Source organism: Toxorhynchites rutilus, chromosome 3 (assembly GCF_029784135.1).
Source record: "Toxorhynchites rutilus septentrionalis strain SRP chromosome 3, ASM2978413v1, whole genome shotgun sequence".
Lineage (NCBI taxonomy): Eukaryota > Metazoa > Arthropoda > Insecta > Diptera > Culicidae > Toxorhynchites > Toxorhynchites rutilus.
This window is the reverse complement of record NC_073746.1, coordinates 179,966,690-179,986,097: the sequence shown is the minus strand read 5'-3', so window position 1 is coordinate 179,986,097 and position 19,408 is coordinate 179,966,690. Positions and strand designations below refer to the sequence as shown.

Here is a 19,408-nt window from a genome sequence, read left to right as displayed (position 1 = left end):
AGGTGGGGTTGACGCGTTAGAAATGGTGACGCAACTTTCACGTGGCCGATTAGAATCTTTGCAAAGATGAATATACTTGTTTCAGCGATCTTCTCGTTTATGTAGTCCTTCCGTGAAGTGACAAAAATAATATTGCAACAATTCGTACTTTTGTTAAAGAATTTTCACCGATTCCAAATTAGAGGTAATCCACACATAAAAACTTCCTTTGCATCCCAAGAACTGAAGCTAACATCTTTTTGGTTGATTTCTCAGTTAATCCACGATCTACAACATCGGGTTTTACTCGTGGTGCACATGCATATCATAGGGCGCTAAGATGCTTAACAGAGTAATGAAATTACCCGATGCGTGTCCAATCGAAGAGTTTGTATTTGGTCCACTCTTTTGGAAATGAAATCGTAGGCTAAGAGGTTAACCCGGAAATAATGCTAGAATTCACGAAAATTGAATGAAGGAACAAAAAAAATATCAATAATTTTTTATTTTTTTATCCTATTTATTTATTTATTAGGCTCATTAGCATTTTAGCTGTAACAGAGCCGGGTTTTAATCGTGTACATGTACATATGTTTATATTTCTATAAATTGTAAATTACACAGTAGTAGCCATTTAGGCGTAAAGGTATTCTTTCTGTTCTTCCATTGTTCAGCAGACCGGACAGCGGAGACAGTTGATATTGATCATTGTTGGGTTATTTATAGAACAGCAGCCCGATATTTCTTGCAGAGCAGAGCAGTTGTATGGATGAATTGATCTTAATTTAGCGGATCGATTTCCATCGCTGTGAATTTTTGCGTGGACGTAGTTATTCTATAACAACACAAAGATGGTCAGGTGAATTGAGGGCCCTGAGTTTGAACTCACGATCGATCGCTTGGTAAGCGAACGCGTAACCAAGTGGCTACGAAGACCCCCAAACTACCAATAAAGTCATTCACGATTCATCAGTCAACCAGAAGCAACCAAACGGTGGCGGTCAAACACAAGTGGTTTTTCTCAAGACCGAGAGTTTAGTTTACTTAAGAAATGGCCTTTTCCAAGGCTTGAGGCGAATGAATTGGGAAAGAACAAAGCCTCTATAATTCAGAACATCTTTATCATAATTACCAATAAGTCCGAACACACTCCGAAACTTACAAAAGTTTTGTTCCGGCAAAAAAAAATACGAAAATCAATTCGCTTCTTATTTCTTATTATCTTATTATTTTAAAGTGCATTGAAATTTCAAAATCAACTATTCAGTCAGAGGTTTTGGTGGCCTTGAAAAAGATCGATGCTATGCGTGGTTTTGAAGAAACAGCTGAAGATGGTTGATTCATGATTTATTCTAGTATTCTAGAGAACAACAGGGGTAGTGGAGGCAAATTGGTCATGGGAGGACAAAGGTGTCACCTGCTTGTTTGGTAGTATAACTATCGACTATGGATGCCATATTGATAGTCGCCTTATGTTTGGTTTGAAGAATTTAATGACTTTTTGAGTCACCTTGTACTTCAGTAGAGCTGTCGGACGCCAAAATATAAATAAAAACATAAATTGCTCTCTCGATGGTATCTAAGGAATTCAGTTTATTCAATCTGATATGTTGGACAAATCATCAGGTTGGACAACTGTTCACATTTTCTAGGAGAGGTGAACAGGTATTTTCTTCAATCTCAGCGGTTAATTAGCATAGAAATTACATTGATGTTTAGAGGCAAAGTGGTCATAGGTGCATAACGACTTGCAATGTTCTGTTTACTAAAGCGGATATATCTCATCACATTCTGCTCTCGAAGAGGTTCCTTTTGTGGCTTTGACCCTGGAAAAATATGCCACTCCAACTAAACTCAGCCTCATTATGCGGAACGTTATGTGTTTCTTACAACGTTTTTGTATGTATGAGAAAATTTAAATTCAAACTCTAGGTGAAAAGGTGAAATTGACACGTCGTTTCAATACGGTACCAGGATAGAAACTGAGGTTGGCCAGGGCGACATGCATCAACCGTTGACTAATCATGACTAGCAGATGGTTTTTCTAGCAGGTATCCATATTCCTAGATTTTTGTGATTTCTATACATTGTTTTCAAAGTAGTTGTTGTAATTAACAAACATCTGTTATCGTTTGAATGAAGTGATTATCATAACATTTCGTTAGGTGGGAAAAAGGTATGAACGACCAAAACGTAATGCCTCGTTTGGAGAATGTTAAACTTACACAGAAGTGAAAGACGTAGTTCTATAACAAGGTTTTTTATGTTTTTGGAGATGTCGATACCAAATGATTTTTGATAAGTTGAGACCTTTTTTTTTCCAAAATATATATTTTATTAGGGCACAAATGGCGTTAGCCTGACGGGGCCGGGAGTTCAATATTTTGACAATTTTTGTCTTACGACTATGTTAGTAATATGTAACCGATTACTCGCGGAAGTTGAGAGCTTATTACATAACATCGAAAGTTCAGGAAGAAGTGTTTTTTTCTGGTTATTGAGATGTTTGTTTCTGGCCATAGAGTATCACAATTGCTACACATTCATACGGATGCAAAAATGATAGTGGCCTAGAAAGCCCATATGACCTTCATTCTCTTTGCCAAGCAGACTGCTCTCCCTTTTTTTGTAATCTTTCCACTTTGAAAACATATTATTTTTGAGTCAATATTATCTTGATGAATGAATCTTTTTTGAATCTTTTTTACGATTTTTTTTGTAATCTTTCCACTTTGAATACATATTATTTTTGAGTAAATATTATCTTGATGAATGAATCTTGCCTCGAAAAGGCCACTTAGGAAAACTAAAGTTCTCACACAAGGCCTCGTGAAAGGCCATTTGGAATGTATTTGATCATTTATTATTTTGTACAATGCAATATATTGTTAGAAAGAGTGCCCAAAACGATTACTGCAAAAATCTCTTGAATCATTCACGAAAGTGCAATAAGCAATAAGCGCTCAAAATTGAACTATTTTCGTGATGAGATTTTTTTTTATTTATGACCTAAATGTGTTCCCAGAAGACGCTTTGTATGAATACGACCGAGTTACCTTTATCAAGACAACAATCCGTACTAAACACAGCTCTCACAGTTCAATTCTGGATTGTTTCGCTCAGTTTTGTTTAAGGACAATGGATTACCAACGTTTTACAGTTCGATGAAGCCGAAAACGCAAGCCAGGTGACTCAAGGTGTGGATAGAGTTTATGGTCCTGATATTGGACCAGCCATGAGCAGTTTTGGTTTCATCGATTCTGTTTCGGTAATGTCGATTTCCAAGATGCATGGTCGACTAATTGTCGAAAATAAAGAAAATCACCGATTGTGACGATAGTGTAAGCGCTGTCTCTATTGATTAGGCGCTAGAGATGGCACGCAAAACTGGATACCAGAAGAGACTCGATGTATGGGTCCCACACGAGTTAACGTTTTAAATTACCTAAATCTACAATTTTCATTATAATATGATGAATTCTAATTGCGGCTGATTTTTCATAAGAGACTATCAAAGACGCTATTTTGAACTTACACTCCAGTACAGATGCATTAATGAAATGGTGCAAAAATTCAGAAGCATTCTCAACCAGACGGCATGAAAATCGGCGCGGTGTCTCCACTGAACAAAATTGCACCACTGTGTGCGATCTATCTTTCATTCTTCTTAGTATCGGACAAAACAGCTGTGTCTGACATCAGCAATGAGAGAGACTGTTGTCTGCAAGCTGGAGCGAGACTGTGACTTGAATAATGATGATCATCCTGGTTTGAATTATAAAGGCTTAACAATTTCTCAGTTCATTCGGAATGAGACCAAAAGGACAATTTGGAGAACTAAAATAAACTCTCGGTCTTGAGAAAAGCCATTTGGAAAACCTCGCTGTCATTTGTTCGTTAGCTGGATGAATGATGAATCGTGAATCGCGAATAGCCATACAATAAATTGAGAACGGGCGGGGCTTAATTTGCAATACTTTCTTCATCCACATCGTTCGTAGAACGAACGCTGCATTTGCTGTTTCTATTTCACAGAAGCGTGTTTCTAATTTGGCACCATTACTGAAAAACGTAGTCCGATAGAGAATGACTTCTAAGGTTTTCGTTATTGTTACACCCTCAAAATTGTTTCAAATAAAGTAACACTAGATGGGCCAACCATAAGAGCCTGTCGGGCCACATGCGGCCGGGAGGCGCAGGTTGAGTATAGCTGCACTAACCTATTTCGGTGCGAAGAAAATTTGACAACCGAAGAACAAAAACCTTCTTGTCTCGCCCTCTTTTTATTTTTGACAGTTTTTCTGTTGTTGGCAGCGTTTCCAAATTTATTTGAATCGTACTTCGCCAGACTAAAATATCGCAGTTGAATCTTGAAGTTTACGTTAAAATAATTGATTTCTTTTTCCCTCAATCTAATATGTAATTTTCGGAGCTTACAGTTGACTGTTTTCAACGAACCCGAATTTCTATATTAAAACTAGTATTAATTCAGATGAAATTCTAGGTTTCGCCAAAATCTGTTTTGGAGTAAGAGAATTTTTTGATAATTTATATCTCAAAAACTATGAGTCGTACCGATATAAAGGGCGAACACGAAATTATTGCGACACCGAAAATGTCATGCCAATTTTCTTATAATGTTTAGAATCAAACCAAAATTTTAGGGTAGTTTTATACATATATTCACTTCAAAAATCAAAAGAAAAGTTAATCGATGGAGCCTTGAGTGTAAAATTGAACGCATTTTCGCTTGATGCCCTCCATCAAAGTCTTTACAGTGTCATCCGGTACCAGTTTCTCAGTTTTTTTTTCCATTTTCTTAACATGTCCTTCTCGTCTTTGACTATCTTCTTGCTCTTCCGAAGTTCCCGCTTCATTATTGCCCAGTACTGCTCCACCGGGCGCAGCTCCGGGCAGTTTGGCGAGTTCATGTCCTTTGGAACAAAATGGACAGAATTGGCCTCATACCACTCCAGGACACTTTTAGAATAGTGGCATGATGCCAAATCTGGCCAAAATAGCGGAGCTTCGTCGTGCTGCTGCAAGAACGGCAAAATGCGCTTCTCGAGGCACTCAGATTTATAGATCTCGCCATTTACTGTGCCCTTTGTCACGAAAGGCTCACTCCTCAGTCCGCAAGAGCAGATGGCCTGCCAAACGAGATATTTGGAGGCGAACTTCGACATTCTCTTCTTCTTAAATTTGTCGTCCACATCGAACTTGCTCTTGCCGGTGAAAAACTCCAACCCCGGAATTTGCTTAAAATCGGCTTTCATATACGTTTCATCGTCCATCACACAGCAGCCATATTTTGTCAGCATCTTCTCGTAGAGAGCTTCCGTGCCCGAGTTTTAGTCGTCGATTGTTACCGCTCATCGCGGTTTGGGAAGTTCTGTACCTTGTATGTATGTAGTCCAGCTCTCTTCTTTGCATTCTGGACGTAGCTCTGCGACATGCCCGATCGTTTTAGCCAAATCACGGCTTGAGACGTTGGGATTTGCTTTAATCATCCGCTTCACCTTTCCCTCCGTCTTTTTGTTCTCCGGTCCCGGTTTTCTTCCAGCTCCTTTGCCGTGGTCCAAAATCAACCGCTCCTGGAACCGCTTCAACACTCTGGAGACGGTTGAATGGTGAATGTTCAACATTTTTCCCAACTGCCGGTGCGACAGGTCATGAAATTCCAGGTGTTTGGAAAGAATTTGTTCTCTCGACTCGCGTTGGTTCACCTCCATTTTCGTTGAATCGAAAAACACGACTTCGAGTTTGACGGCATGTAGACAATACACATCAATGAAAAAGTGTGCAACATTTTGTTGATTTTTACCCAATGGTAAAAAAGTTATGCCCTGTTGAATGTGTCGCAATATTTTCGTGTTAGCCCTTTAGTCTCTTAGAAAGAGTTATAGAGTATTAATGTAAAAATGTGAAAAAACATACACTGAGAAAAAAAATTAAAACTTTTTTTTAATTTAATATAAAATCGAAGTCATGCAGAAAATTTTAAAAAAAATGAGTCCAAGGTGGTAAAACTATTTTCGATGAACTTTGTAAAACATCGAATTTTTATCAATGTTCGAAACTTCAAATTTTTGTATGTTAACACTTTACGGACCGCTCACGAGATTTCTCGTGTTTCGCGTCCCATCCTTTGCGGACCGCTCACGACATTTCTCGCGTTCCTTCTTTACGGACTTGTGTGAAATTACGGATAAAAGTTTTTGTTGCGTGCAAGTTTCTGTTCAACGTCTTGCTGGATGAATTATTTCAGTTGAAATAAATTTATTGTTTATCAAGTAGCAACCTTCAAAATCATGCTCATTACATAGAGAATTGAATCATTCGTCTTTCGACATAATTCATTTTTTGACGTAGGGCTACGTCTTTCATTTCTATACCGGGGTGTAAAATCAAAGTTTCGAAAACGAAAGCGTTACGCCGGAGACCGAGATTTTGAGCGTTAATAGCTCCTAAACAACTGAACGAAATGGTATGATAAACACTTCATTCGAAAGATAAAATGTCTACGCGTTCTATACTTGTTACTTTTTGATCCAAAAACATGTTTCAATAGTCTTAAAATTGCTTTCAAAACAGGCTTTTGAATTCATCAATCGGTATATAAGCGAGCGCCGCTCGGAAATCCACTCAGTTCTAATTGAACAGCGATTGGAGCACGTTGTCGCTGTTGTGGTGAAGCTCTTCGTTTATCATGAAAGCGCGGATGAACGGTGTCACCAAGAGCCTGTTTGTGCATCTTAGGCCAGACATGAATCCATCAGGAGGAGAGTGATGCCACAAACGGTTCCCCGGGAAGATCTCGAAGCAGCCGCTACACACACACACACACACATACACGCGCGGAATTCTTTCCGTTTGGATGCCATTCAGCATCGAGAAAGATCCGGAAAATAATCTGCCAGTTCCTCTGGGAATTTAAAAATACATTCATGAGAAAGAGTTTATTTGAATGTTTTCTACCCATGTAACACTGTGACCAAATACATTTGGTTTTGTGATTTTTCATTCAATCGCAATTAACAGGATAGCTTCTGAAGATTATTCTTCCCCATCAGTAGGATATTTTCGTATCCAATATTGGATGCATTAAACCTTGTACATCCAACGTAACGCTCTCGTTTTCGAAGTCCCCCAAATATTCATTTATTCATTCATTCAGAATGGATTCAGATTCAACTTCAAACAAAGGATCACTGAATCGACGATAGTCCTACGTCACCATTGCGGTTATACCATAGATATAATCCACTTTCTGTTTTTCTTGATCGTGACAGAGGAAAGTTATAGACTGAAACGTGAGCATGGGTCAATATGGGAAAATATACAGAATTTTAAAAACCCAAAAAAGTAGTTCGTATAGAGTAGAATAGAGGACCCAAAACACATTCTCGAGATAGTACCTTTTTGATTGATTTGAAGAAATTTTTAAAAAGTTATTTGAAAGGACCCAAGACTCATTTTTGAGATAATACTCATTGGATAGAGAATACTTTTATTCATCTTCAGCCAATTTTTCGTTGGCCGGAAAAGAGTCTGAGAAAATGTATGAGCTTAAATGAATACAAGTTGTAGGAGGGAAATTAATAAATTTAACGGAAATGGAAATAGAATTATTCACACTCGAAGAAAAAATGAAGGAACAGAGTGCGAAGTCGAAATTTTTAGGCGATTTTTGAAATGCTTTAAAATTGTGAAATGCCAACGCATGAAGATGGGATATAAATCAATTTAAAGCATAATTTACCTGGATTTACCCGGAATATTTTACAGAGAAATTTGTATTTCGATGTATGTAGAAAAATAACATACAACTTTTTTCAATTTTCTTTAAATTAATTTATTTCATCCATACAAGTTGTACAGCTTTTGGCCTATAACTTTTCTTAGGCCCTTTTTAGACCAATGAAAATTTGACTAAAGATCAATAAAAATATTCTTTATCGAATTAGTACTATCTCGAGAATGTGTTTTCTGTCCTTTCAAACGACTTTTTTAAATTTTTTTTCAAATAATTAATTTCTTTCATACAATACAATTTGGCCTATAACTTTTCTCAGACCCTTTTCCGATTAATAATATTGTGGCTGGAAGATAGGTAAAATATTTCTCTATCGAATACTTCGATAACTCTTTTCGAACAATTTTTTTTTATTTTCATAATTCTGTATAATTTCCTATATTGACCCATGCTCACGTTTCAGTCTATAACTTTCCTCTGTCACGATCAAGAATAAAATTAATCTGGTGGAAAGATGAATGATTCAATTCTCTATCTAATGAGTATGATTTTGAAGGTTGCTACTTGATAATCAATCAATTTATTTCAACTGAAATGTTTTATTATTCATTAAATCCAGCAAGACGTTGAACAGAAACTTGCACGCAACAAAAACTTTTATCCGCTGAACTTTCATCCGCTAACTTCATACACAGAGGCGAAAGAACTGCAAAGTTTATAGCCCTTTTTAAAACTTGCAAGCAAAGCAAGTAACTTCACACAAGTCAAAACGTGCGGTCCCAGGCGTATGTCTTACAGATTTCTTCCCGGTCCTTAAAGTGTTAAGAATGGGTCTTAGCCACAAATAATGAACACACAAATAATGATGTGATTAAAAATAAAAAAAGCTCTTTGTCTATCTCCTTCTAAATGCAGCCATTCTCGAGATATTTGAAAAAAACTTTACTAATTTATTGTCTTTTTCAATTTTAATATATTTTTTTAAATTTATATATGTATTTTTTCATATGAAATAGAAGTCATGTAGAAAATTTAAAAAATGAGTCCATGATGATAAAACTATTTTTGTCGAACTTTGTGGGACATCGTATTTTTATGAATTTTCGAAACTTCGAATTTTTGTATGTTAACAATTTTTAGCCACCAATTATGAATCCTGATGTGATTTAAAACAAACAAACTCTCTACCAGTCTCCTTCTAAATTCAGCCATTCTCAAGACATTTAAAAAAATATTTCTAATTTATTGTCTTTTTTATAGTAATTAGGCTCTTTTAAGATGTTTGTCGTGTTATACCATCATGTTCGTGAAATTTTATAAATTTGCTTATAACTTTCAATAACTTTTCCAAATACATCATTATGGTAAAAATATTTATTTAGAAGTTACGTTGAAAAACATTTGAAGACAAGTGGGTTAAAACTCCTAAACATACCATGGGTAACTCCTAAACATATAGAGTTAGGGAAAAACTTTTCTAAAGTAACACTTTAGTTAAAAAATCCAAATGCTGTGGAAAACTCATATTTCGTTCAACCCAAATTGTCGGTCATTTGTCGATTTCATTTAGAATTGCTCTCATGGAATGATTCACATTCATTCATTTTGACATTTGATTATTAAAACATGTCTAAAGTCTCAATTAGAAGCCAATGTACAATGACGAATGTAAACTTGCACTATATAAATTTAAAAACCATAGTATTGCACAGAACACTTGACCTACCACGATCGATTTGAGTGAACAAATTCCTCGCTGCGCTAATTCGCGTTCAAAACGCGCGTTCCTCGAGTAGAGTATTCAACATCTCTAATGGGCGCCATATAAGCGCACAATAGCTATTACCAGAGGGTGCACTAAAGCAGCAGCAGCAGCACTGACATCGTTACCGTTTTTAGTTCATAGGTAAACAAACCCGTTAAAGGTAATCACGTTTGTTATTTTCTATGCAATTCACAAGCTTACTGCTGCGTTGCAGCGGGGTGAACAGCAGTGCACGCGTTTGGGTAAGGAGACATTTTCGAACTCCGCCCGCCCCGATGTTTGATTCGATATCTGAAAATTTGTTCCAAATTAGTGTAGTGAATTCCCACTTTCAATGCCAAACCCCCGAGCAACCCGACAATCTCTCGATCGATCGCTCAAGCGCGGCTCTCCTGATTGCAGCGGCATGTGATCATCGTTGAGATATTTCTATAACTTGTCCTCGACTTGGTTAGAGTTCATGTTCTATGAGCAGAAGCTGCCGCTGTTGCGGCTGCTGTTTGCTGCACACATTGTTAGAGACAAATGCAACTTGCTCTAAGTGCATGAGCGCGCGAGCATGAGTCTGAAGCGAAACGACGCGCAGCTTATATGGCCCTGCATCCGTGCATGATTGGCACTGTGCCTTGCGGCCGCGCTAGACATCGAGATGTTTCGCGACATTTGAAAAAAACAAGCAGCAACGTTCCACTTAGTGCCTCAAAGTGCCCCAAGTGAACGCATTGTATTACACCCCATGTTTTTTTTGCTTGCATCTGTTTCTCCTAGCGTGTATAAATATACGGAAAATCACGTGCAAAAGTCTGCTGCGGGTGTGTGCGTGCCTTTTCTGATGTTTGTGTTGGTTGATTAGAATATTGACATATACTAGCTAGACATCACATATCCTCTCCTCCTCTATGAATGGTTGCATTCGTCGTGAATAATCGCGCGCATAGTCGATGCATCACATCGTAGCACCAGAAACCTTGGCAACTTTCGAGCGCGATGAACCCAACTCCGGCCCCGGCGCCGCGGCCATTGGAATACTAAAGCGTGCACTAAAGATGTGCACGCGAACTCCTCGTATATGCGAACCTCGATCGCGCCGCTAATCTGATTGATGTCTGCTGGAAACCCATTTTTTTCATATTGAGTTGCGTTGAGGTTTTTTGTTTTGCAAAATGATTTACTAAAAAAAACGCTTTCGGTTTCTTTCGTTAATATGTTACGTACTAAACCAATTGAAGGTAACTATTGGTTGGAGTCGGTTGTACAATTGTATGGTTTTATGCAAAATAACACAATTACTTCTCAATCACCGAAATCTTCTAACTAGTGTTTGTGACCATGTAAATATTTAACCGAATTACCTCTTCCCAGGATGTGGATCTTCCATCACACCAACTAAAAACTAATACGGTAGAATATTTATACTAATTCCCATAACAAAACCTTGTTTGTGATATAGAATCTTGACCCATTTCTCGGTTCTTTGGTTTGAGATGTTTTTTTCCCCACTATTCTCTATAGTTTTTCTTTATGTTACAATCGTATTTACCACCATTTGAATGGCGAATCCATCCTAATAGTGAATTTTCTATATCTTTCTTCTTTTTTCTCCACCGACAGATATGGCAGAGTTCAAAGTGTTAGAATTATCATCTCTTCAACGTACAATCCCACCTCCGCATCTGCTGCGTCTACTGGCACCGGCGAATCAGCGTACAAAGATCAGCAGTTGCTGCACGGTGATAACCACCCCCACAACGGACCCAGCCTGCATCTGGTGGCAGGGCAAGATTTCGATAGTTCCACCACACCCACGGTTGCGGCATCCTCTTCCGCTTCCTTCACTTGTACTGCGTCTTCGCCGTCAACGGCATCTGCTGCAGGATCAGCAGCCCATTCTGCCGATTTTAGTGCTAGCAGTAGTTATAGTAGTAGTAATAATCATAGTGGTAGTCATAAAAATACTTCTAGCGTACCGAGTAGCAGCTGTAACGGCGGCAATGACCTGGTCATCAATGTCTGCGCGACAATCGCCTTCATGGACATCAAGTCTGCTTCGAAAGCTCATACCGCCGAACACAAGTTTGACGATCGTATTTTGACCACGGAATATTATGAACCTCCGCTGCACACTATGCCTCCGACAGTGGGCCCGACGGCTGGTAGTGGTAGCGCAAGTTGCAGTACAACGACCCCTGGTGATAGTAACTGTATCAGTGTTCCTAGTAGTACGGTCCAAAAGCACGCCAGCGGCAACAGCGTCAACTGTGGAAGCATCGTTAGCAACTCGGGAAGCAACCTACAGTATTCTCCACCCTCTGGTATCCCTTTCATGCAATCCATCAACTCAGTGATGACGTCCGCTATAGCCAACAGTAGTAACAATTGCGCCAATGGTGGTGGCAAGTCCGAGGTATCGAGTGCGAAAATGCTAGGGCCTAGTGACGAACACGGTTCGATCTATGATAATGGTACCAATGCTAGTAACTGCACCGGAGGTAACAGCAGGAGTATGAGCATTACCCGTTCGCAAGGTGGGGGTACCATTGGCGACGACCATTCGCATGGTAACTGCAACAGCAGTAACCTGAGTATGAGCGGAGGAAATGGTCGAAGAATATCTGCCACGAACTACCCTCGGGAACCATCGGATGGGGGGCAAGGTATCGGTATTCGAGGGCGGCAACGTGACCGACAGCACTACCGCAACGGTCCCTATTCGACACTTCCAGAGAGGTGAGTGTATCCGTTGTCAATACATTTTTGAAAACTCGTTTTTTTATTCCATGGTGTACCTCCAATACCTTTGTTTCCAGGAAATGTGTGGTCCTTGGTTTTCAGTTTCAATGCTAATGCCTAATCGAACTATGGAAATCTAGGAATGGAAGTACTTTAGAGTTCGAAGAGTATTTTATTTTGTTGGTAGTATTTTGAATGAAATATGTTGTTCATTAGATTTTGGATAATTTTTCCTCTCTTTATTTTCTTCCAGTTATTATTATTGCTCCTCGAACAAGAGTCAGCTGTGCTTGATTTCACGCCCACAATTAGTAGTAGTTTTTAGTGTACCCTTTCTGTTTAACTGTAGTAGTAATATATAATAGTAGCAAATTATGAGTAGTAGATATGTTATGAATGCTTTCTTCATTCTGTTAAATTATTTTAGTTTATCTTAGCTTATAAGTTATCCGTAGAAATTGTATTCTCTTTAGTTGATAAGGTTAATGAGTGCTAATGTTTTAATTACTTTCAGCCTCCACTGGTTGGTGCGCTTTTCCTATTAAACAATAATACAATAAACGCAAAATTGTACAACAAAATAAATGTTGGAAGAAATCCCGTTGAAAATTTGTTGAAACGTGAATGATTTTTTTTTCAAGTTTGATTCTATAGATCCATCTCACATTAAAGTTTTCCACAGACCTTCGCCGAACACGATTCTTGTTTTCACTTGTATCCTCCGTAGCCACAACGGTTGCGCGTCCGCTTATTCAGCGAACGATCGTGGATTCAATCCCAGGACTCTCCATTGATTGATTGATTTTTTTTGTGTTATAGAGGCTTTAGAAACTACAAAGCTAGTGCGTCTCTAGCCTTGAAAAAGCCCAATGAATTAATGGAGGGTCATGGGATTGAACCCAAGATCGTTCGCGTGGTAAGCAGGCGCGCAGTCACTTAGGCTACGGAGACCTCCGACTCTCCATTGATCGATCTTGCAGTAGGTCTTTTTGAAGACTAGAGGCGAATGAACATTGTAATTTGAAGCATCTATAATATAAAAAAAATAAAAAGGAGCCATAAAAAGGGAAACAAGAAGAAGAAGAAAAATGTGATATTTGTTCGATTCTATTTCTCGATTTTTCTAATATGGAACTGTTTTGGAGTCACTCACTGGCCATCGTGAGCCGTGTTAACTTTTTTTTTTGTATGTTTTTCACAAAGTGGGACATAGCAAGATTGTGCGGTAGTACGTACTCTATTCGAGTATTTTTCGGGAGATTCTTCCTTGTTGTTTTGCTACTGTTTTTAGCGCATGTTTATTTTTTTATCTTGGGTAATTGACGATGAACTCTCAGTGCTGAATAATGTTGAGCAAAATAGTAGTATTGCATGAGATGTTTGTTTTAAGTGTTTTTTTTTGAGTTTAACTACCAAATTATCAGATTTCTGATTTTTGTTCCTTACAAAATATATTCTAGGCATGTTATTCTAATTTTTAATGGTTCAGTTTTTGAGACATTAAAAACTCAATTCTGTGGGGTTTATTTCGAGAATCACGCCGCTATGCGCGAGAGCTCTCACTTCTTAGTTACATGACAATTCCGACCCAGCAAAAATTAAATCGTATAACCATCGTATATTTAGCATCTTATACATCATATTTTGACTATTATCTGATGCACCTAGCTAGCATATGCACGCAAAAGTGAAGGCGATGTACATTCATGGGAAATGCTTGCGAATTAGTTTGGGTAAATATACGATTGAAATTCGATGAGATTCGAACTCCGTGAACGCTCCACACGTATCCCACCATGTTCTCTATCGTACATCTCATACGCAGGCTGACGAGACTGTGCTCTGTCTAGTTTACTAGAATGGTACATTTTTTTACAGAAAAACCATCACCTTCTTCACACTCCAGGACTTCTGACACGGAGGGTATAACTCATAGAAGGCAGAGCTTCACTGCTTCTTATCTGAACGGTATGACTCTTATAAGGCTTATCAACCCCTCCACTCTCCAGTACTTTTTACACTAGGATTATGCCCTGCTTGATCATATATCTACTGGAATTGATACAAGCAGAGGAACCTAGTGTTCTCCACCCATCATTCAAGCTCAGCCCTTAATGGTGTAAAATGGTATCGCCAATTATCAAACAGCTGCAATCTCAGACGGTCATCTGAAATATAATTCTAGAGTAATTACTTTTGCTAGCCAAATGGCAGCCTTGGAAACATCAACAATCCCTTACCTTAAGACTGTTAATTATATGATTTGATATACCCTCAATCACGATCTCATAACATTTACTGTTCAATGATTCTCCACAGCATGCAATACGATTTTACGTAGTACTCCTTAGTTTAAATTATACGCTTATGCGACCCACGAAAGGCGATTTTTCGATATTTGATTTCGTTGGAAAGTTACAGCCAAACGTATGAAGTCACCTCGAGGGAAACAGTATTACTGTACGACTTTCAAAACGCGTTTTTCTCGACACCATGTTATTTCAACTGGTGGTATCGATATCTCAGGATCTACTTGAGCGATTTGGCTGAAATTTCTTATCGGCATGTAAAAATGACTTATCTAAGGCGTTACATAACGGTTTTTTGATATCTCATTTTTTCGATTTTTTGAAAATCGCTATTTAGAAATTTGAAAAATATATAATTTTTAACAAAAATGGCCACCGTTTTGACAATTTTTCGAATTCTCAAAAACCCCTATGTAACGCTTTAGGTATTGTTTTAAAGGTTCAAAATATTCATTGGAATTTGTTCTACGACACCCCGTGCTTCACCAGCAAGGTACCGATTTCAGACAGCATTTACGTATCCAGCTGTCAACAGCGTTATAATCATTATTCGTGCACTCAAAAAATGGAAAATACATCTTCAAATATACCTTAAACAATAACCAAAATACACGAACACTTCACTTTATTCGTAACATCTGAAAAAAATACACGAAAATTCATTTTTCGACATTCCAGACAGGGGTCCCCCCCTTAATCTGTCGTAATGAATAGAATCGGGGTTACTGCATCATATACGATTTTTTTGTGATAGTGATTTGCTTTCACTTTATATACGACTTAGAATATGCGTAGTCATACGACTTAATGTTCGCTGTGTCATGGACATTTTTGCAACCATCATATGTGACCTTCTTTGACGTAGGATTATGTCTTTCGGGAACATAATGGAGGGTTCAAATTGAAAAACTAAAAATCGATCGCGTCACGAAAACTGTCCAATGAGCGATTTGGTTGATTGAATTGAAGCTAATTTTTGCACCAACCGATTAGGACACTCCCTAACAATTTATTGTCATATATAAAATTTTAAATTTTCCTATTTTCCAAAGTGATCGCCACGGGTTGAATATTTCGAATTTATCATTTTTTTTTTCAAATTGTATGGAATGTTTCAAGTTTTTGAAATATTTGGTTTTTTTTAGTAACGGCAAACAGCTGCAGCTAGTGGTCACTTACGATTGGGACCTTTTTTCAAGAATATTAAAAATCAACATGCAATAATTATCCGAACTTCATCCTACGTCAACTTTTTACTTACATCGATCCAAGGCTTGCGTGATTTGGTTTGGACGTCATGAAGGGATTCTCGGATTAAATTATATTCAGTCGTGAGAGTATTTTTGAATGTATTCCAAAGGCAAAATCCCGTATAACACATTCTCCAAATGACTACATATCTAGTTGTATCCAATAGAGTATTTCATACCCACTAATGATTCATTATGTATATGTTTCTACCTCTAACTTTAATCATTTATTTGAAATTTCAGTTTCTTAACAATATATAACCGCATGTGTAATTTTGAAACGTGAAGTCGTTTATATTATTTCGTTTACATTGTTTTTATTCGTATCAGTATCCGTTATTGAACGCCATTTTGTTGTTTGTATTCTGCTGAAACTGTCTTCCATTCAAAGATTTGACCCGCGATTCTGTCATTTTTCTATTGATTGAAACTGTCACACCGCGCGATATTTTAAATTTATTATACATTTTAAGAGGGATTTCAAAGGCTTTTGATATCATCCACATCCATACAAAAACACAATTCTTGAATGTTTTATGCATTTATTCATAAATCCATCGGGTCGATCCCAATATTCACTAATGATATCTTTTTATCTTTTCTTCCCACACATTCAACACCCACCACCACCACTACCAAAAATAACAATAACAACAACTACAACAACATACATCAACAATATAAAAACAATATCAATCGTATTATCGATGATCTGCACAGATCGAACCCAATCAACCATCACCGGATATCGTCCAGCAGCTGGTACGGCAATAGCAGCAACAGTGGTGGGGGTGACAATCTAGCAGCGATCAATCAACCGCAATCAACTGGTGTCTTGTTGTCACCGCTCGCTACACCATCTACCCGCAATATCATCTATAGTGCCGCCACCGCCGCCGGTGGTGGTCAACAGGATCATTCCAATCAAACGTCGTCATCGTCGTTGGCGTCGACCATAGCGCCGAATACCACTACTATCATCGGAGCATGTGGATCCGCCATTGGCAGTGAACAGCAGAGCGAGCGCAGCAACGTTGTGGGCATCAACATTAACAACAACAGTTATGATAAGTTCAACTTGAAGAAACGTCAGAAATCTCGCTCGTCTGACTCGGAATCGCCTAGTGACGGAGGACACCATCACCACCAGCAGCAGCAGTCGTCATCGCATCATCATCATCACTCACACCACTCGCGACATACGCCCCCGCCGGTCCCATCTGCTGTACCCCACCATCACCACCATTCGCATTTGAGCGGTCATCACAACCACAACCACATCATCGGTACCACTACTGCTGGTGGCAGTTTCGGTCCCCACTCGCACAACAGCAGAAGCGATCGGTCCAACTCAAGGTCCAGGTCGCGATCACCCAGTAGTTCTTGTTCCTCTACCAACAGTACCACTACCAGCCAATCGAACGAAACTTCGTCGACTACAAGAAGTCCTGCGAATCTTGCACTTGGTGGTAGCGGTAGCAGTGGTCCAGTGGGTAGTGTTGGACGGGAAAGGCGATCGGAGCGGATAGATCGTGACTCAGCGACAATTCGCGGAGGCTTACAATCGGCTGTGACAGTTAGTAGCAATAATAATGGCAGCAGCAGCAGCTCCGGTGCCAGTAATAGCAGTGGTTCGGGAGGTGGCAATTTAAATTGTCATTCGGAAGACAATCGACCATTGGCTATTTGCGTGCGTAATCTTCCGGCCCGTTCGTCCGATACCTCGCTGAAGGATGGTCTGTTTCACGAATACAAAAAACATGGCAAAGTAACATGGGTGAAGGTGGTTGGTCAAAATACCGACCGGTACGCGCTAGTGTGCTTCAAGAAGCCAGAGGATGTTGAGAAGGCTTTGGAGGTGTCCCACGATAAATTGTTCTTCGGTTGCAAGATTGAAGTAGCACCTTACCAGGGCTACGACGTTGATGATAACGAATTCCGGCCTTATGAAGCGGAGCTGGACGAATATCATCCCAAGTCCACCCGAACGCTTTTCATTGGGAACCTTGAGAAGGACATCACGTCGAGCGAACTTCGCAAACATTTCGACTGTTTCGGCGAAATTATTGAGATTGACATTAAGAAGCAAGGTGTGAGCGCATACGCGTTCTGTCAATATTCGGACATTGTGAGTGTAGTGAAAGCCATGCGTAAAATGGACGGTGAACATTTGGGCAGCAATCGAATCAAGCTTGGATTTGGTAAATCGATGCCCACCAATTGTGTATGGATCGATGGCATTGCGGACAGTGTTAGCGAAGGTTATTTGAAAACACAATTTGATCATTTCGGTGCGGTTTCCCAAGTTACTATCGATCGCGAACGGAAACTTGCGCTAGTGTTTTTTGAACAGGTCCAATGCGCGCAATCCGCGGTGAAGGAAATGCGCGGTGCGACATTACGTGGCAGAAAACTGCAAGTGGATTTTGCCTCTCGTGAGTGCCAAGACGCGTTTTTCGACAAGTTGGACAAACAGTCGAGTACTTCGTTCGGTTCTCCACGGTTCGAGTCTGGCTCAGCGGGTAGATACAGCAATAGTCGCTACTTAGAAACTTCCACTCGGAATAGGGCCACTTCGTTCAGCCGGCCGGGCAATCCAATCAGTCTCGGGGGAGCCGTATCTCCCCGACTTGACCCCTCTCCGGCGAGTCGGGGTGGCGCTGGCGGTGGTTCTAGCACAAGATCTCGAATCGTGCGCTATTCAAGTGATGATTACTATCTGGACGGTGGAGCCAACCCTCACAGCACCAACAACGATCGGAGGTTTCGTAACTACGATGAGTACAGTCAAGGATCGGGTGCCAGTTCCCATGAGGATGTGTACGAACATGATAGTTATAATAGCGGTCATACGAGGAGTAGTGTACATGATCGGCTCCAACCTCCGCCGGTATCGGACTCACCTCCACCACCCGTGACGTCCAGTAGTCTATCGTTTTCGATACAATCCCGCCTGGGAGATGTAGAACCTGTAGTTGGCCAAAGCAGAAAGCGAAACGAAAAAAGTCCAGGTAAGTGTCGTACCATTATCTACAGATTGTTTTGTTCACATAACGTGTGCATTAAAAAATGGACTGATTTCGGGTGGCGATGGAAAATGGGACAAATATCCTTAAATTCTACTTTTTTTTTTTAAGCCTGCTACCGAAAGCCCTTACGGCAGTTGGCCGGAACTTTAACTATGGACGGTGAGAAGATGGATATCGGCATGTCCTTCAACTCTTTCGGGAGCTTGGCGATCAGCTGCTTCTCCGTTTTGAGCATTGGAGTAGATCCTCTATTTGAGGTTCGCCCAAAAATGTTCTATAGGTCGCAGCCGTGGGTCGTTTGGGAGGGTTGTCGGTTTTTGGTGCAACCGATCTTCAGCCGGTCTACCAAACCCAGTGATCTCCTGTCATAATGGACCGAGACCAGATCAGGTTAAAAGATCACATCCTCTCAATGATCATTTACATCTTAAAGAAGACGGTAACTCTTGGAAGACACTTCGTACATCATATCTCCCTGTCCACCGCAAGCCTCGAAGGATACAACAACGTCTTGAACATTTTCGTCCCCTATCAGGCTTCTTCTGGGTGATTGCCTGATGCTCAGACTCGACTGCCTCGACTCAACTGAT

At 39.6% G+C, this 19,408-nt stretch overlaps 1 protein-coding gene across 8 annotated transcripts in view; it reads left to right on the top strand.

The window, feature by feature from the left end:
* The window catches only part of LOC129777763 (protein split ends), a 185,998-nt gene that overhangs the window by 132,280 nt on the left and 34,310 nt on the right, over nt 1-19,408 (top strand). For 7 of the 8 annotated variants that reach the window (XM_055784230.1, XM_055784232.1, XM_055784235.1 and 4 more), the window contains 2 exons: nt 11,112-12,227; nt 16,510-18,800. In XM_055784230.1, the coding sequence (XP_055640205.1) occupies nt 11,112-12,227; nt 16,510-18,800 (3,407 nt within the window). The remainder of the gene's footprint in view (nt 1-11,111; nt 12,228-16,509; nt 18,801-19,408) is intronic. The other variant, XM_055784236.1, reaches the window with a different exon arrangement.